This window comes from Nerophis lumbriciformis, linkage group LG29 (genome assembly GCF_033978685.3).
Source record: "Nerophis lumbriciformis linkage group LG29, RoL_Nlum_v2.1, whole genome shotgun sequence".
NCBI classification, from domain to species: Eukaryota; Metazoa; Chordata; class Actinopteri; order Syngnathiformes; family Syngnathidae; genus Nerophis; species Nerophis lumbriciformis.
In genome coordinates, this window is record NC_084576.2 from 9,363,809 (window position 1) to 9,385,000 (window position 21,192).

General features: G+C 42.1%; 1 protein-coding gene across 1 annotated transcript in view; it reads left to right on the forward strand.

Annotated features, from left to right (window-relative positions):
* kiaa1109 (KIAA1109 ortholog) overlaps positions 1–21,192 on the forward strand; it is a 255,509-nt gene that overhangs the window by 207,876 nt on the left and 26,441 nt on the right. The window contains exons 79-82 of the mRNA XM_061925065.1: positions 97–250; positions 8,160–8,317; positions 18,037–18,226; positions 18,315–18,532. Of these exons, the coding sequence (XP_061781049.1) occupies positions 97–250; positions 8,160–8,317; positions 18,037–18,226; positions 18,315–18,532 (720 nt within the window). The remainder of the gene's footprint in view (positions 1–96; positions 251–8,159; positions 8,318–18,036; positions 18,227–18,314; positions 18,533–21,192) is intronic.

The following is a 21,192-nucleotide window of genomic DNA, read 5'->3' on the forward strand; positions in this document are numbered from 1 at the left end:
CCGGAACGCAAATTAACTTTTAGTTCTTAAAATGTACAGATTATTCCAAACATTGTCCTTTTTCCACTAACTCTCCATTTGCTTATTCTCGTTCAGATTCAGTAACAAAAACATCTACTCCTTCGTTTGGTAAAAATGGTAAAGCAGCAGGCCAGCAGGGGGCGCCATGGGAGACACTTGTGGTGTTTGCCATCAACTTGAAACAACTCACCGTCCAAATGAACATGAGCAACGTCATGGGAAACAACACGTATGTCATTAACTTCTCTGCACTTCTTAATGTAGATGTGACATAAAACGAGAGACAGTACCTGTGTATATATACAAAATATATGATCATATGTCTTTAGTTAAGGTTATAGCAAACCTGCCAATCATGGCTGTAACTACCATTGAGGACACCAAGGTCATGTGCTCCGTATTTTTTTAGGTGACAAAAGGATGATGATATGACTGACTGTAAATGTACTTTGTCTTGGACATCGTTTGCGCTGTACATCACCATGCGTTAAATCATCCTCTCTCAATATACAATATTTGGTCATGCACAGCCCGCTACAACTCCAACAACGTAACGCAATGAAGTCCAGTTTTTCTTCAAACAATATCCGATCCGAAATATCTGTCAACATAATGTTAACATTAATGATTCCCGAGCGCGGCCACCGCTGCTGCTCACTGCTCCCCTTACCTCCAAGGGGGTGAACATGGGGATGGATCAAATGCAGAGGACAAATTTCACCACACCCAGTGTGTGTGGGACAATTGTTGGGACTTTAACTTTTTTTTTTTACTTTAAATCATACTGCTGTTGGTTTCACCTGAATTGATGTGAAACGCTGTTGGTAATAATACTGTCGTCCTGTCAGTCAGGTGCAGCCCCGCCTGAAATGCAAAACACACGCTCCGCGTGGGGCTTTGCGATCAGTGTGGGGTGGGGGCGCGGGAATTTTGCGTGAAGAAGCACATTAAGCTTAAGATCTTGGGTTCGAACCCTGGTCATAATTGAAAATGTGGTATGTTTTTTTAAAATGTATGTTTTAATTTTGTTAAAATTGTTTAATATGCTAAACTTCAGGATAGTAATAAAAAAGTGGACTGTTACAAAATCGCTGATTATCAAAGATGTCAGATGAGTGATAGATAGTTATAGCTCAATTAAAGCTTTTGTATTTCTGAAAATTAATTGTGTTGCTCAAGCAAATATAATTTTTATGGTGCTGGAATACCCATGATTTCATCCTTTCAAAGTTCCTCTTGTTCAACCAATTTTTGACCTCGGTATTTGTCAAATCCGAGTTACGACCTTACTGCCAGTATGTACCTTATTTTCCAGACCAAAGGGCGCACCGGATTATAAGGCGCACTGCCGATGAGCGGGTCTAGTCAGGTCTATTTTCATACAAAAGGCACACCGGATTATAGGGCGCATATAAGGGGTCATATTATTATTTATTTTTTTCTAAATGGAAAACACTTCCTTGTGGTCTACATTACATGTAATGATGGTTCTTTGGTCAAATTGTTGCATAGATTATGTTTTACAGATCATATTCAAGCCGCTTTCTGACAGTCGCTTCAGGATGCGCCGTTTTGTAGGCGGTCTTATTTACGTGGCTCACCTTCGACAGCGTCTTCTTCCCGTCATCTTTGTTGTAGCGGTGTAGCGTGCAAGGACGGGAGTGGAAGAAGTGTCAAAAGACAGAGCTAACTGTTTTAATGACATTCAGACTTTACTTAAATCAATAACAGAGCAGCATCTCCTCATCCGTGGCTCACTAGTGCAATAACAACGCCGGAAATGTGTTCCGTGAAAAACCGTCCGACTCTCTAATAACTAAAGCTCCTTGGGTGAATTATGTAAACCCACTACACCAGTATGTTTTAGCGCTTTCATGGCGAGTTTACTGACAGCTATAAGTAAGAACTTTACACTACTTTATATTAGAAATGGCAACAGCGGAGGATGAATGTCCCATAACAAGAAGATAGAGAAAAAGAAGAAGCTTTTTGACTACGGCGTCGGCACGGATTACAAAGGCGGGCGCGCGCAAATTTTCAGGACTTATGCAGCTCTCAAATACACAACAGGGACCAGAAGGTAAGAAAAGTTGCTTTTGCATAATATTGCGAAACAAAACGCCAGATAATACAAACCCCAAAACCAGTGAAGTTGGCACGTAAATAAAAACAGAATACAATGATTTGCAAATCCTTTTCAACTTATATTCAATTGATTAGACTGCAAAGACAAGATATTTATTGTTGGAACTGAAAAACTTTGTTATTTTTTGCAAATATTAGCTCATTTGGAATTTGATGCCTGCAAAATGTTTCAAAAAAGCTGGCACAGGTGGCAAAAAAGACTGAGAAAGTTGAGGAGTGCTCATCAAACACTTATTTGGAACATCCCACAGGTGAACAGGCTAATTGGGAACGGGTGGGTTTCATGAAATGCTCAGTCATTCACAAACAAGGATGGGGCGAGAGTCACCACTTTGTGAACAAATGCGTGAGCAAATTGTCCAACAGTTTAAGAACAACATTTCTCAACGAGCTATTGCAAGGAATTTCGGGATTTCACCATCTACGGTCTGTAATATCATCAAAAGGTTCAGAGAATCTGGAGAAATCACTGCACGTAAACAGCAAAGCTGAAAACCAACATTGAATGCCCGTGATCTTCGATCCCTCAGGCGGTACTGCATCAAAAGCGACATCAGTGTGTAAAGGATATCACCACATGGGCTCAGGAACACTTCAGAAAACCACTGTCAGTAACTACAGTTTGTTGCTACATCTGTAAGTGAAAGTTAAAACTCTATAATGCAAAGTGAAAGCCATTTATCAACAACACCCAGAAACGCCGCCACCTTTGCTGGGCCCGAGCTCATCTGAGATGGACTGATGCATAGTGGAAAAGTGTTCTGAGAGTCCACATTTCAAATTGTTTTTGGAAACTGGACGTCCTCCGACTGTTATAGGCACAAAGTTCAAAAGCCAGCATCTGTGATTGTATGGGGGTGTATTAGTGCCCAAGGCGTATATAACTTACACACCTGTGAAGGCACCATTAATGCTGAAAGGTACATACAGGTTTTGGAACAACATATGTTGCCATGCAAGCAACGTCTTTTTCATGGACGCCCCTGCTTATTTCAGCAAGACAATGCCAAGCCACGTGTTACAACAGCGTGGCTTCATAGTAAAAGAGTGCAGGTACTAGACTGGCCTGCTTGTAGTCCAGACCTGTATCCCATTGAAAATGTGTGGCGCATTATGAAGCCTAAAATACCACAACTGTTGAACAACTTAAGCTGTACATCAAGCAAAAATGGGAAAGAATTCCAACTGAAAAGCTTAAAAAATTGGTGGTGTCAGTTCCCAAACGTTTACGGAGTGTTGTTAAAAGGAAAGGCAATTACCACACAGTGTTAAAAATGCCTCTGCGCCAACTTTTTTGCAATATGTTGCTGCCATTATATTCTAAGTCAGTGGTTCTTAACCTGGATCGAACCCTAGGGGTTCGGTGAGTCGGCCTCAGGGGTTCAGTGAAGCCTCCGCCACGGAGGTCAATATACACCCAACTCATCGTGTAAATAAAAACTTCTCTCTATTGGTTTATTATGGATACGGCAACAGCAGAAGTCCCACTGATTTTCTGGTGTGTAATTTGTTGTGAGTTTATGCACTGTGTTGGTTTTGTTCTTTGAACAAGGTGATGTTCATGCATGGATCATTTTGTGCACCAGTAAAATAATATACAGTATATGTAACTTTGTCTTGAATTTGAAATATATATATATATATTTTTCACTAAAGAAGGGTTCGGTGAATGCGCATATGAAACTGGTGGGGTTCGGTACCTCCAACAAGGTTAAGAACCACTGTTCTAAATTAATGATTATTTGAAAAAAAAAAAATGTTGTTTCTCAGTTTGAACATTAAATATCTTGTCTTTGCAGTCTATTCAACTGAATAGAAGTTGAAAAGGATTTGCAAATCATTGTATTCTGTTTTTATTTACGATTTACACAACGTGCCACAACTGGTTTTGGGTTTTGTATGTTTTACCTTATACACACACCATAATAATACTTGTATGTCGAAGCACAATACAATCCATCAAGTGGTGCGGCTTCATAGCTTACCAAAGTCGTACTAAAACATTTTGATCGATTTTTGGGTGCTGTGTGTAATGTTCTATATTTTCAATGGAACATATAACATGTTAGTGTTGTTTACTCAGTCATATTGCAGTCTAAACGTATCTCTTATATGTGACCCATCATATTGCAGTCTACACGTATCTCTTATGTGTGACTGCCATCTACTGGTCACACTTATCATTTCCCCATGTACTAAATAAAATAGCTTCAAGGTCTGTAAGCACAACCAAAATTATTCCGCACATTAGGCGCACCGCATTATAAGGCGTACTGTCGAGTTTTGAGAAAATGAAAGGATTTTAAGTGTGACTTATAGTCCGAAATATACGGTACACATTTGTTATACTCCGCGCACATTTTGACTCCTGAAATACACTTGTATGCTTTTCTGCACTGCAGTTATAGAAGTTGTTGTGTTTCACAAGTTTTAGTTTTGTGTTCGGTCTCTAAAACCTTGGATTATCCTCCTGTATTAAGGCGCTCTCTCCTCCCCCTGCATGATGTGTACCTCAAAAAAAATGTTTACCTCACGCTGTAGGAGCTCTAGCTATTCAACATTATTTACTGTGTTCAGGAGTCATACCACCCACCTTCTCGAACGCTATCGCCTCCAATTTCGGATGAGCATTTGCAATACACGCTCCAATAACACTCCTCTTCTCTTTTTAATTACAATTGTTCAATTGCGACAAAGTAAGCAAACAACTCAAAATTTGTGGTCATGTCACACGCTCAACCCCGATGAAGACCTACTGTATAAAAGCTGGGGTGTCCAAAGGGTGACCCCTGCAAGTTTTCGGGGGGCACATTGTATATTGACATGTTTTAAATTATGAAAAATTAAAGAGAAGAGAGAAGAGGCTAAAATGTTAATACTAACAATAATAACACAAAGCATTGTCTTTAAATATACATTACAGTATTCTGCCAAGGTTTAGGGCCACAAATAATTGTAATGTTGTAATGCTATTTGTCACTGCAATCATTTTGAAACTGTAAAAAACAAATTTGAACTGACACAATTAGTCGTATAACACTCAAAATATAAAACAGATTTTCACCAACCATTGTAGAGGAGTGGCACTGGAACAAGGGAAAGCCATTCATGTTGGTGAGAATCCAGATAGAGAAAATAATACTGAAATGTACATTCATCTTTCGAGAAACGGGAACTAACCTGCTAACTAAAAGACAAACAGAAATACAATCCACAATCTCTTTCTTTTCAATTTGTGTTAACATCTCAGCCTAGGACTGGGGGATTATATGATAGTGATCGATGATCGCGGTTAATTTAAGTTCAATCACTGTGATCAGTTGTCACTGCATTTTTACCTCAATCATACATGTCTGTTTACCGCAGTAGTAAACAATAGGGAAGCAACGATGCTTGGTATAATCTTGCACGGAACTATCCACCTTTATTGATCGTGATCCTGACTGTGAATGTGTGTGTGTTGTTTGTGTACGTATGTGTTTGTGTCCGTGACCATCTCGTTGCAGTGTCGTGAAAGTCAGACTTGTCACGACGTAATTAATGTTCAATCAGCCTTGTGCCTCTTCCCCCTTACACAGCTGGAAGTGCAACCCAGAAGAACAAAATATAGAAATATGACTATCACTAGCAAAGAAGTTGAAACACAACATTGAGAAGGAGCAGCGACTTTAGTGACACACTTTCGTTTCACTGATGCTCACAGTTAATCCTGCCCTGAATGTGGACTTGCAGGCAATCAGGCACAGAATGTCTTTGTGACTGAAGTACTGTATTGGTCCCGATAGGGAAAATAAACAAAGTCATTAAATTAATCAGAAAAGGGCTTTTTTATACCTAAATATTTTTTTCCAGTCTTTTTGTTTGTGTTTGCAAATATTCAACTCCTCTGATGTACCGTAACATATACTAAAAAACAGACACTTTTTGTTCAAATAATTTTTGAGTTTGTGGATAAAAACATTTTGTTTGTTTGAAATAATTATTAAACTTGTTTTATGTGTTGGTACACATTATTTTACAGTACCTCAAATTCAAACTGCTCTTTAGTGTGATTTTATTAAATATAATCTCCAGAAATTGTGTTTTAAAAAAAAACACAATCTGCGTCACCGCTTGCTGTTTGGTGAGAAGCACTGATTTACACAAATAATCAAAGAATACAAATAATGATTTAGCAATGTGTTATTTAGTAAATGTTAACTTGAAATATAAGCCTTACAGTATTCAGTACACCACTGACACTGATACATTGTTTACTGCAGAATGTTTGTGATGACGAGCAAAAAAGCAAAATAACTTTGAGAAGAAGAAAGTTGTCCTCGATGTAGTCACAAACCCTCACAAAACGTTTTGAAAAAGAAGCGAAACTGTGGCCCTAAAACCAGGTACGGACCATAGCATGGGCTCTACCGTTGCACCTCTAGTAAGCTCAATTATATATATGAACAAAATGACATTTGACAGCTGTTAGCATTTATTACCACAATCAAACATGGCGGAAATGTCTGTTAGAAGATACTGCAGTAGTAAACAGTAGGGATGCAACAGTACTCGATATGATGCTGCACGGGTAATAAAAAAAAGTTTTATTAATTGAGATCAGATGATATGAACAAAATAATTGTGATAACTGTTTTTGCCATATCGCCTAGCCCTAACTCAGCCTTGGTAGAAAAGCAATTGTGGAGTGTATTCATGTTTGTTTGTCTACATGCCTGTATTGTTGTATTTATTTAAATACTCACCAACATGAAATGGCCACCTTTCTACAACTATTGGTGGAAATTGGTTTTGTATTTTGGGTGTAATCTACCCGAATTGTGTGTCTCTTACAATTTACTTAAACATTCAAACCAGGTGTGGCCTAAAACATTTGCACTGTACAGTATAATATATATATATATATATATATATATATATATATATATATATATATATATATATATATATATATATATATAAGGGAATAAGCGGTAGAAAAAAAGAAAGAAAAAAAAAAAAAATATATATATATATATATATATATATATATATATATATATATATATATACACACACAGTACAGGCCAAAAGTTTGGACACACCTTCTCATTCACTGCGTTTTCTTTATTTTCATGACTATGACATGATTGTCACTGAAGGCATCACAACTATGAATGAACACAAAAAAAGGTGAAATAACTGAAAACATGTATTATATTCTAGTTTCTTCAAAATAGCCACCCAAAAACTCAACATTGCTCTGATTACTGCTTTGCACACTCTTGGCATTCTCTCGATGAGCTTCAAGCAATAATCAGAGCAAAGGGTGGCTACTTTGAAGACACTATAATATAAAACATGTTTTTAGTTATTTCACCTTTTTTTGTGAAGTACATAACTCCTTCATTCATTGTGTTGATGGCTTCAGTGACAATCTACAATTTAAAAAGTCATGAAAATAAAGAAAACGCATTGAATGAGAAGGTGTGTCCAAACTTTTGGCCTGTACTGTAAATAAGCAACCTGCAGGGCTCTCCAGCTAGTGAAGATTGACTGAAAGCAATAGTTTTAACTTTAGGGTTACCCGATTAATTGAAAATCCAGGAACAAATACACAAACTTCTCTTCTGAGACAGCACTGATGAGCTCAGCAGTCTTCATAAAGTTAAGAAACAAGTTATGTTTTACTTCAGCTTCTTCTTCTTCACCTGGGAGGTCAGAATACTCATCTCTCTTCTTCCATGTGGATTATTTAGGTCCTCAAAATATTTAACAGGCATAATACACTGGGTATGTATTTATTTGACAGGACATTGTCACTGCACATCAAGAGCAATTAAAATGTATTACTTTCAAAGGAAATATGTACTTGTACACGCACAAAAAGAGCAATCACGACTTATGTGACATATTGAGGTGCGGACATTTTTCTGTTGTTCTTCACTCTGACAGTCATTTATGTTTCATACAGAACACTAGTGCATTATTCAGCAGCATTATTCCCCCCGCAGCTGGACAACCAGTGGTCTGAAGAGCCAAGGCCGTCTATCCGTGGGTAGCAACCGCGACAGAGAAATCAGCATGTCTGTCGGCCTGGGACGCTCCAAGCTGGACTCCAAGGGTGGCGTGGTGGGTGGAAACATAGATGTGAACACCCTGGAGATGGTCTGTAAGTAAACAAAAGGACACACTTTTGAAGCATTGGTGGGATATTTTTCTGCAATTCATGTCACTTTTATCAGCATGTATACAGTTGAGAAGTGAAATCAAAACTAGTGTGCATTTCAAATAATGTGTTCAGTGTATTTCTTCAAATAGGAGACACCCGTTGTAATTAATCTGGGCCGTGCCGCAGGAAATAAAGTAAATAACAATTAAATGTACTTAAAAAAGCTTTTTATTTTCTGAAAGTGTCCTGCATATTGAACTTAGTGTGCATTAAATAAATACAATTTTAAATATTTTTAACTACTTTTAACATTAGACGAATAGAATCTGTTGCCTATGCCTGATTCCAATAATTAGACTTAAACATAAAAATGTAAAAATAAAAATCCTTCAAAAAGATTTTTTTTTTTATTACTTGTCTCGGCTATAGTGGTGAAATTTACTGTCTGCATTAAATGTCTGTTGGTTTATTGTCTTATAGGGAACCTACTATACCAGGGGTCGGCAACTCGCGGCTCCTTGATCACTCTGATGCGGCTCAGCTGCATACTTGCCGACCCTCCCGATTTTCCCGGGAGACTTCCGGATTTTAGTGCCTCTTGCAGAAAACTCCCGGGATTAATATTCTCCGATTTTCACCCTTACAATAATAATCAGGGCGTGCCGTGATGGTACAGCATTTAGCGCCCTCTACAATCTGTACAAACAGCGTGCCAGCCCAGTCTTTTGTTATATGCATCTTCTACTTGCACACACAAGTGACAGCAAGGCATACTTGGTCAACAGCCACAAATGTTACACTGACGGTGGCCATATAAAACAACTTTAACACTCTTTCTAATAATGCGCCACACTTTGAACCAAAACCAAACAAGAATGACAAACACATTTTGGGAGAACATCTGCACCTTAACACAACATAAACACAACAGAACAAATACCCAGAATCCCATGCAGCCCTGACTCTTCCGGGCTACATTATACACCCCTGCTACCACCAAACCCCGCTCCCACCCCAACCCTGCTTCCCCACACATCGACCCCCCCACCCCCATCCTGTGCGTCGGTTGAGTAGCAGGGTAGCAGGGGTGTATAATGTAGCCCGGAAGAGTTAGGGCTGCATGGGATTCTGGGTATTTGTTCTGTTGTGTTTATGTTGTGTTACGGTGCAGATGTTCTCCCGAAATGTGTTTGTCATTCTTGTTTGGTGTGAATTCACAGTGTGGCGCATATTTGTAAGAGTGTTAAAGGGGAACATTATCACCAGACCTATGTAAGCGTCAATATATACCTTGATGTTGCAGAAAAAAGACCATATATTTTTTTAACCGATTTCCGAACTCTAAATGGGTGAATTTTGGCGAATTAAATATTCGCTCTCGGAGCGATGACGTCACAACGTGACGTCGCATCGGGAAGCAATCCGCCATTTTCTCAAACACCGGGTCAAAACAGCTCTGTAATTTTCCGTTTTTTCGACTGTTTTCCGTACCTTGGAGACATCATGCCTCGTCGGTGTGTTGTCGGAGGGTGTAACAACACGAACAGGGACGGATTCAAGTTGCACCAGTGGCCCAAAGATGCGAAAGTGGCAAGAAATTGGACGTTTGTTCCACACACTTTACCGACGAAAGCTATGCTACGACAGAGATGGCAAGAATGTGTGGATATCCTGCGACACTCAAAGCAGATGCATTTCCAACGATAAAGTCAAAGAAATCTGTCGCCAGACCCCCATTGAATCTGCCGGAGTGTGTGAGCAATTCAGGGACAAAGGTCCTCGCTAGCACGGCAAGCAATGGCGGCAGTTTGTTCCCGCAGGCGAGCGAGCTAAACCCCCCCGGATGTCTTGGCTCACACCGTCCCAAGATGATCAAGAGAAGAATATCGACCCTAGCTTCCCTGGCCTGCTGACATGAGGGTATGTCTGCAGAATATATTGATTGATGAAAATTGGGCTGTCTGCACTCTCAAAGTGCATGTTGTTGCCAAATGTATTTCATATGCTGTAAACCTAGTTCATAGTTGTTAGTTTCCTTTAATGCCAAACAAACACTTACCAATCGTTGGTTAGAAGGCGATCGCCAAATTCGTCCTCGCTTTCTCCCGTGTCGCTGGCTGTCGTGTCGTTTTCGTCGGTTTTGCTTGCATACGGTTCAAACCGATATGGCTCAATAGCTTCAGTTTCTTCTTCAATTTCGTTTTCGCTACCTGCCTCCACACTACAACCATCCGTTTCAATACATTCGTAATCTGTTGAATCGCTTAAGCCGCTGAAATCCGAGTCTGAATCCGAGCTAATGTCGCTATAGCTTGCTGTTCTTTCCGCCATGTTTGTTTGTGTTGGCTTCACTATGTGATGTCACAGGAAAATGGACGGGTGGTTAAAATCAGGCACTTTGAAGCTTTTTTTAGGGATATTGCGTGATGGGTAAAATTTTGAAAAAAACTTCGAAAAATATAATAAGCCACTGGGAACTGATTTTTAATGGTTTTAACAAATCTGAAATTGTGATAATGTTCCCCTTTAAAGTTCTGTATACCGCCACTGTCAGTGTAACCTGTGTGGTTGTTGACCAAGTATGCCTTGCTGTCACTTACATGAGCAAGCAGAAGCCCCATACAACGTGTGGCTGGGCCAGCACGCTGGTTGTAGTAGACGCTAAATGCTGTACCATCACGGCACGTTCGAGAGAACAGTTGCCCTGAAATTCGTAGTTTGACGGAAAAATCAGGAGGGATGAAAAGTATGACGCTTCAAGCGCCATTCATATAAAACCCGCGGGCCGCACTAACATTCAATTTTCATATTAAGGTGTGGTCCGCGTGTCTGAGACCCATGGTTTATACATAGCGCTAAGTAAAAAAAAAAAACTTTATACAAAACCAACTTTTCTTACCTATTGGTTGGTGCCTGTTTTTGTGTATTTAGGATCAACATAAGTTCCGAAAAGTTGAAATCAAACCATGGAGTCATGGCGGAGATATTTATTTTATATGACGGGGGAAAAGGACACAGTCGAAGTGTAACACTTTAAATAGGACCGCCCACAAAACGCATCCCGAAGAGACGGTCAGAAGAGCTTGAAAACAGTCTGTAACAAAATTTGGACCAAAGCACCACTATTACATGTTCTGTAGACCACGAGGAAGTGTTTTAAATGTCGAATATAAATCATACTATGACCCTTTTAAAAAAGCAGTTTAGTTGTATTTCATACTTAAACTGAGTTTTCAGTCAGTCCTGTTACTAGTGATGGGTAAATGATGGCGCTGAATTGACACTGTACTGTCACTGTGTTAGTTTGCTAGCTTACACATTCAGAAGGCAGTGACAGAGCCTCGCTAGTGAGACTCACCAACACAGTAGACATTAGCGCAAGGAAAGTTGATTGCAAAGCCTAATATCCTAGTGTGTGAATATTTCAGCTTCAAATTGAATGAGCAAGATGAGCCCATCAACACAAATGAACGAACCATGATGGAAGATAATGGCAACAAAAAAGAAAAAACAATCAACTTAGTTTTTTTCAACTATTTAAAAAAACTGCACTTCCCTTGCACTTTTGTTATTCGAGACTTTCATTTCATATTTTGGGTGTGTAAGGTTTTAATTAGTGCATACTCAGCACAAATCCCCATGCTTACTATGTTTTCTTATGTGAGAGAACTTGGTAAAGGTGCATTTAAATAACATGTATTTAAATTGTATTTGTAGTCTGTTATATGCTACTAAATCAATTACAAGGCAAAGCATAGTATTGTAATTGTTATAAATTAAAAAGCAGAATAGAAAAGTTACAGTATTTTAGACTACCTCGATGCATTGTTGTCCCACATTGTCCCACACAAATGTAGTCTTTGTCCCATATCTGATGAATTGGGATCTGGTCACCCTTGAATATATCTTAGTAATTGTTTTATTTTATTTTATTCTTTTTTTAAATAATTCTGCAAAAATGCATTTGAGATGTACAACTGATCAATGAGCCAATTATAAAAATAAGAACATTTACCTTATTTGGCACTATAGGATCAAAATTATCTCACACTGCGGAATTTTTCCTTTTTCTTAGTGCGATTTAGATCAATTATAGAGACAAAAACTGATGTGTAATGCGCCATGCCACTCTTGCAACTTCATTTAATATGAGCTGTCACTTCACGATCGTTTGACCCATCACTACCTGTTACCATAACACATTACTCCCTCTGAAACACGTGAAATCTTCAACAAGTCACTTTATCCACACGAAGTTGCACCATTCAGAGTCTTAGCAGCCTATGGGAAAGCCAAAAGTAAATCTCAGCAGTCCTGTTACCTAAATCTTTGTTAACATAATTATTATTATTATTTTTAATTATAATTATTGTTCACTGTAATGTGCTTAATGTCAGCATTCATGCCAAGTGTCTGTATTTGATGTAATTGCTCATCCACTGCTAAAAACTCCTGTTGCTTTCAGTCCTGTTACTGAAAGGGGAACTGCACTTTTTTTTAAATACATTTTTTTATTTTATTTTGCCCATTGTTCACAATCATTATGAGAGACAAGAACACACATATTTTTCATTTTTTTTAGGATCCTAAAGATGATAAAGCATGCTTGCAAAATGCGGCTAATGGGAGTCACCATTAAAGCCCTCTAAAACAACTTCAAAACCCTCCATCAACATGTTTTTATATATACGCTGCAAGGTTATATATAATGTAGTAACAGACACATTCATAACAATATATAATAAGTTAAATATTTACCGTATTTTGGTTATTTTATGCATTACCGGAACTTCTTTCCGGAGCGTATTTATTTCCCTTACCATAGTAGCGCACTTCCGTCAGCAAATGTGTGTTCCTACTTTCAGAAACAAAGGTAAGTGTGTTGTAATCAATGCAGACTAACAGACAATGAAGACGACGATTCTTGGACAAATGAGGATTCACAACCTTATCTTTTTTAACCTGAATATACGGAGGATGAACTGTTGGTTATAAAAGTGAGCACGCACAAAGGATGAAACGTTGGAGCTAACGGAGATCGGCTTGTCTTGACGGTGTAAATGTGGAACTTAGAGCCAAGTTTTGCCGACATATATGGTGTGCTTACCCAAAGTTAACTGGAAAAAATGTTCCCAGCCAGCTGGACCAAACAGACAAGTGAGTCACTACAACATTGATCATGATAGATTCAGCACACATTGCTTGTTATTACAACTGGGTACACTGTCGAGCTAGCTGTGTACAAACAAACCCAGTGAAACATGGGCTAATACTTCACAGATACTGTAATATGATTGTTCATGTTTTTCAGTCAGTACAGATTGGTGTCCCTTCGCATTGTGTTGTGCATTAAAAACTCAAAAGCGATTCAGCGACTGCAGAAAAAACACAGCTTATCTTTTCGTAGCTAGCTCACCTCTTGCCGTAGCTTACAGCTTACAAAATTGTGTTCTTATCTGTACTGTAAAGTTCAAATGTGAATGACAATAAAGGAAATCTAAGTCTAAATGACGTAATGTTCGTGGTTAATGAATACACTTTAAGGTGATTTAGAGGCAGAATGGATAGCTCCCATTAGCTGCATTGCCAGCCACCAAGAACGGTCAGGCAGATTTTTACAAATTAGAATGTAAAAAAACATCCATCCATCCATCCATCTTCTTCCGCTTATCCGAAGTCGGGTCGCGGGGGCAGCAGCCTAAGCAGGGAAGCCCAGACTTCCCTCTCCCCAGTCACTTCGTCCAGCTCTTCCTGTGGGACCCCGAGGCGTTCCCAGGCCAGCCGGGAGACATAGTCTTCCCAACGTGTCCTGGGTCTTCCCCGCGGCCTCCTACCGGTCGGACGTGCCCTAAACACCTCCCTAGGGAGGCGTCCGGGTGGCATCCTGACCAGATGCCCGAACCACCTCATCTGGCTCCTCTCGATGTGGAGGAGCAGCGGCTTTACTTTGAGCTCCTCCCGGATGGCAGAGCTTCTCACCCTATCTCTAAGGGAGAGCCCCGCCACCCGGCGGAGGAAACTCATTTCAGCCGCTTGTACCCGTGATCTTGTCCTTTCGGTCATAACCCAAAGCTCATGACCATAGGTGAGGATGGGAACGTAGATCGACCGGTAAATCGAGAGCTTTGCCTTCACCACAACGGATCGATACAGCGTCCGCATTACTGAAGACGCCGGACCGATCCGCCTGTCGATCTCACGATCCACTCTTCCCTCACTCGTGAACAAGACTCCGAGGTACTTGAACTCCTCCACTTGGGGAAAGATCTCCTCCCCAACCCGGAGATGGCACTCCACCCTTTTCCGGGCGAGAACCATGGACTCGGACTTGGAGGTGCTGATTCTCATCCCAGTCGCTTCATACTCGGCTGCGAAGCGATCCAGTGAGAGCTGAAGATCCTGGCCAGATGAAGCCATCAGGACCACATCATCTGCAAAAAGCAGAGACCTAATCCTGCAACCACCAAACCAGATCCCCTCAACTCCTTGACTGCACCTAGAAATTCTGTCCATAAAAGTTATGAACAGAATCGGTGACAAAGGGCAGCCTTGGCGGAGTCCAACCCTCACTGGAAACGTGTCCGACTTACTACCGGCAATGCGGACCAAGCTCTGGCACTGAGCATACAGGGAGCGGACTGCCACAATCAGACAGTCCGATACCCCATACTCCCTGAGCACTCCCCACAGGACTTCCCGAGGGACACGGTCGAATGCCTTCTCCAAGTCCACAAAACACATGTAGACTGGTTGGGCAAACTCCCATGTACCCTCAAGGACCCTGCCGAGAGTATAGAGCTGGTCCACAGTTCCACGACCAGGACGAAAACCACACTGTTCCTCCTGAATCCGAGGTTCGACTATCCGGCGTAGCCTCCTCTCCAGTACACCTGAATAGACCTTACCGGGAAGGCTGAGGAGTGTGATCCCACGATAGTTAGAACACACCCTCCGGTTCCCCTTCTTAAAGAGAGGAACCACCACCCCGGTCTGCCAATCCAGTGGTACCGCCCCCGATGTCCACGCGATGCTGCAGAGTCTTGTCAACCAAGACAGCCCCACAGCATCCAGAGCCTTAAGGAACTCCGGGCGGATCTCATCCACCCCCGGGGCCTTGCCACCGAGGAGCTTTTTAACTACCTCAGCAACCTCATCCCCAGAAATAGGAGAGCCCACCACAGACTCCCCAGGCACTGCTTCCTCATAGGAAGACGTGTTGGTGGGATTGAGGAGGTCTTCGAAGTATTCCCTCCACCGATCCACAACATCCGCAGTCGAGGTCAGCAGAACACCATCCTCGCCATACACGGTGTTGATAGTGCACTGCTTCCCCTTCCTGAGGCGGCGGATGGTGGTCCAGAATTGCTTCGAAGCCGTCCGGAAGTCGTTTTCCATGGCCTCACCGAACTCCTCCCATGTCCGAGTTTTTGCCTCTGCGACCGCTGAAGCCGCACACCGCTTGGCCTGTCGGTACTTGTCCACTGCTTCAGGAGTCCTATGAGCCAAAAGAACCCGATAGGACTCCTTCTTCAGCTTGACGGCATCCCTCACCGCCGGTGTCCACCAACGGGTTCTAGGATTACCGCCACGACAAGCACCAACCACCTTGCGGCCACAGCTCCAATCAGCCGCCTCGACAATAGAGGCGCGGAACATGGTCCATTCGGACTCAATGTCCAGCACCTCCCTCGTGACTCTGCTAGACGTTCCCAGCAAACCCTCACAATGCGTTTGGGCCTGCCAGGTCTGTCCGGCATCCTCCCCCACCATCGCAGCCAACTCACCACCAGGTGGTGATCGGTAGAAAGCTCCGCCCCTCTCTTCACCCGAGTGTCCAAAACATGAGGCCGCAAATCTGATGACACAACTACAAAGTCGATCACGGAACTGCGGCCTAGGGTGTCCTGGTGCCAAGTGCACATATGGACACCCTTATGTTTGAACATGGTGTTCGTTATGGACAATCTGTGACGGGCACAAAAGTCCAATAACAAAACACCGCTCGGGTTCAGATCTGGGCAGCCATTCTTCCCAATCACGCCTCTCCAGGTTTCACTGTCGCTGCCAACATGAGCATTGAAGTCCCCCAGTAGAACGAGGGAATCACCCGGGGGAGCACTCTCAAGTACTCCCTCGAGTGAATCCAAAAAGGGTGGGTACTCTGAGCTGCGGTTTGGCGCGTAAGCGCAAACCACAGTCAGGACCCGTTCCCCCACCCGAAGGCGGAGGGAAGCTACCCTCTCGTCCACCGGGTTGAACTCCAACATACAGGCTCTGAGCCGGGGGGGAAACAAGAATTGCCACCCCAGCCCGTCGCCTCTCACTGCCGGCAACGCCAGAGTGGAAGAGAGTCCAGCCCCTATCGAGAGAACTGGTTCCAGAGCCCTTGCTGTGCGTCGAAGAGAGTCCGACTATATCTAGCCGGAACTTCTCCACCTCGCGCACTAGCTCAGGCTCCTTCCCCCCCAGCGAGGTGACGTTCCACGTCCCAAGAGCTAGCTTCTGTAGCCGAGGATCGGACCGCCAAGTGCCCTGCCTTCGGCTTCCGCCCAGCTCACATCGCACCCGACCTCTATGACCCCTGCTATGGGTGGTGAGCCCATTGGAGGGGGGACCCACGTTGCCTCTTTGGGCTGTGCCCGGCCGGGCCCCATGGGGACAGGCCCGGCCACCAGGCGCTCGCCATCGCTTGGCTCCAGAGGGGGGCCCCGGTGACCCTCGTCCGGGCGAGGGAAATCTGGGTTCCTTGTCAGTGTTATTCATAGAGATCTTCGAGCTGCTCTTTGTCTGATCCCTCACCTAGGACCAGTTTGCCTTGGGAGACCCTACCAGGGGGCATAGAAGCCCCGGACAACATAGCTCCTAGGATCATTGGGACACGCAAACTCCTCTACCACGTTAAGGTGGCAGCTCAGAGAGGAGTGTTAAAAAAAATAAATAAAATAAAACACCTTCTGTCTCATGTCTCATTAGGATTATGAATGATAGGCAAAATTCCCCCCAAAAAGTGTGGTTCTCCTTTAAAGAGTCATTTTCAGCTTAAGAACATTGTACATGAATGAGAGCGTTGCCTGTGATGAGCCAATGCACATAATCTGTGTATTATCAGATAGAGTAGGAAAAAAGAAATACATTTGTGTGACAAAAGCAAAGGGAGTTACAAAAGCAAATGGCAACAATTCAGTAAAATACACTGATACTTTTTTTTTTGTTCGATTAAATGCAACCTGAAAAAAAGCATTTGGTCGCACTTACAGTAGACTACAATAGAGCTCAGGTAGGGTGACCGTTTGAGAAAATACATAACACAACTCAATTATTATTTCTATTGTATTATGTTCTCCCCGTGACTGCGTGGGTTCCCTCCGGGTACTCCGGCTTCCTCTCACCTCCAAAGACATGCACCTGGGGATAGGTTGATTGGCAACACTAAATTGGCCCTAGTGTGTGAATGTGAGTGTGAATGCTGTCTGTCTAGCTGTGTTGGCCCTGCGATGAGGTGGCGACTTGTCCAGGGTGTACCCCGCCTTCCGCCCGATTGTAGCTGAGATAGGCTCCAGCGCCCCCCGCGACCCCGAAGGGAATAAGCGGTAGAAAATGGATGGATGGATGGATTAACTTTTCTAATTTGCTCTTTATTGCTTCCTTGTTTATTTTGAACTGAATCATCTTTTTTTCTTTCTTGCTAAGTTACTTGTCCCCCCCTGATTGTTTCCTAGCACACATCTCTGAACACCCAAACCAGCAACCCAGCCATAAGATCCAGATCACCATGGGCTCCACCGAGGCACGGGTGGATTACATGGGCACCAGCATCCTAATGGGGGTGTTCAGTAATGCTGACCTGCAGCTCCAAGATGAGTGGAAAGTCAACCTGTGCACTGTTGATTCCAGCATATCTGAGAAAAGGTATTGAATTACTTCAGCACATTCAAACCAATTGACAGAGCACGCACAATAGATAACCCTCCTCCTTCCCTCACTACATTCCTTCTAGTGAGATCTTTGTCCATGGAGACTTGCAGTGGGATATTTTCCAGGTGATCATTTCACGCTCTACTACACCGGACCTAATCAAGATCGGCATGAAGCTGCAGGAGTTTTTTACCCAGCAGTTCGACACCAGCAAGCGGGCACTCTCCACATGGGGGCCTGGCCCCTACCTTCCCCCCAAAACCCCAGTCATCAACGCAGAGAAAGGAGCAGCAGAGCTTTGTAAGCATGTTCCCTTGTACTGCTGTGTGAATTTTTTTAATCACAAGTTGATGTAATAATACACTCAGCAAGTACTCTGTCTTGCCGGCGTTTGGTAACTCTAATACACTGAGGGCCCAATCTACTAAGATCCAAATACCATGCGCTTATGCAGCTTATGCAAACTAAACAAATGGTGTGTCCTTTTAGTGGTCTTGTTGTGTGTTATCTTCCAAGACTGATTGTGCTATTGATAACTGGTGCAGACCACCCTATTTAAATAATGTTTTTGTGTGTATTACCAGCATAGTGTGCCCATGGAAGCACTCATTTCCCTCTGCATTAAGGTTATTGCACTTTCCAGTCTGTGGGTTTTGTAATGAAGAACAAGCAGCACACATCTATAATATGTACCACCTTTTCTCCAATTTAAAATAACAATCTTGACAACAGAAACATTTTTAGCACACTAACCAGGGAGGCAATGGACATTCATAACAATGGTGCGCATTCATGCGTCCTGAATGATCCAAACGCAAGAAAATGCATATTAAAAATATTTCTCCACACAAGAGAAGTATGATAACTACATGAAAAAAAAACTAACTCCATTAAAATATAAACGCCAGCAGACACCAAAACGCATCAACTGGATTTTTTTTAACTTAGCCTTATGTCATCCAGTAGCTATACAATTATATTGCTAAATAGACATCCATCCATTTTCTACCGCTTGTCCCATTCGGGGTCGCGGGGGTTCCTGGAATCTATCTCAGCTGCATTCGGGCGGAAGGCGGTGTACACCCTGGACAAGTCGCCACCTCATTGCAGGGCCAACACAGATAGACAGACAACATTCACACTCACATTCACATACTAGGGCCAATTTAGTGTTGCCAATCAACCTATCACCAGGTGCATGTCTTTGGAGGTGGGAGGAAGCCGGAGTACCCGCAGGGAACCCACGCAGTCACGGGGAGAACATGCAAACTCCACACAGGAAGATCCCGAGCCCGGGATTGAACTCAGGACCTTCGTATTGTGTGGCACATGCACTAACCCCTGTACCACCGTGCTGCCCTCTAAATAGACATGTCTATTGTTTTTTGTTTCTTACAGTCTGTATATGTTGACACAAGTAGAACAAAGGATTCTCTGTTGAGCTGTTTTTGCAGCACGATTGCCTCCTTTCTCACAGTTGTGTGCGTAACTGTGTCCGTTTGCACATACTTTTCAGACGTGCTAAATAAAGATGCAAAATAGTACCCGCAGTACAGTTTCAGCCTTGATAAATGACATTGCCTGTGCTGAATATTTATATTAGCATCTCAACATCCCAGTGTAGATTAACTACGATCAAAGTATTGGACAGGACGTCGAAAATGTGTAATAAAGTTGTACTTTATATAAGAAAAAAATGGCATACAAAACGATCCTTATATCTTTTTATCTGTCATTCATTCATCACCCGTAGGCTCGTAATCCTCAATCTCAACAACCACAATGCACCTGCTCCCGGTCTTTCTAACATCCGGTTTTGCCGCAATGCATTGTGGAACATGCAGTCTTTTAGTTAACCCTTTGTTCGGCTATTGAGTAGAAAACAACTCAATTCAGTGTCAGTGTTTCTCAAATAATCAATATCAAATACATGTATAAATCAATCAATTCCCTTTTAACTCTTTTTAGCTGTAAATAATAATAGATTAATTTATCAGCAATAAGTCAAACATGCAAATTAGGAATGAACATCACACATGAACTATATAACCCATAAGTTACAACACCCAGTATTGTGGGTGTTCTGATAATCAGCATATATGTTGCATATCAGGCATTACAAATCACTGTACACCAAAACAATACGTCATAAAAATAGTTTTTTACCCCAGGCAATCTGATGAACGCTGTAAAATAACTAATCTGTCACTGTTAGGGGTGTAACGCTACACAAAAATTTCGATTCGGTACGTACCTCGGTTTAGAGGTCACGGTTCGGTTCATTTTCGGTACAGTAAGAAAACAACAAAATATACATTTTTGGGTTATTTATTTACCAAATTTGCAGAATCTTCCACCAAAAATATTTTTCTTAGTGGAATATTTGATGTGAAGTAATGGGAACCTTGGATAAGTCAATAATTCATAATAACATTGATTTTGATTCAATAATAATATGACAGCTCCGCAAAAGAGGACATGTCCGGTGAAAAGAGGACGTATGGTCAGTCTATCGTAGCCCGTTAGCTGCTAGCATGCCGTGTGTTGTGCCTCAGTGTGCATTTTTTACACAACGTGCGTAACGCTACTTCATATGTCCGTGTGGAAACTCGTTCGGTACACCTCCGAACCGAACCGGAAACCCCCGTACCGAAACGGTTCAATACAAATACACGTACCGTTACACCCCTAGTCACTGTGAATGTACTAACTCATGTTCACGTCATCATCGTTTTGCTCTTGGCCTATTCACCACTGCACTATTATTTACTAACTTTGCACGTATTAGTTATTTAAGTACTTGTTTATATTTGTAGTTTCCGTAATCGTTAATATTTGTTTACATGGAACAAAGAGAGCATAGTCTACCAAGTCATATTCCTTTTGTGTTTAACATACTTGGCCAATAAAGCTAATTGTCATTCTGATTTTCATCGCTTGTCACTAAAAAAGTCAAAACT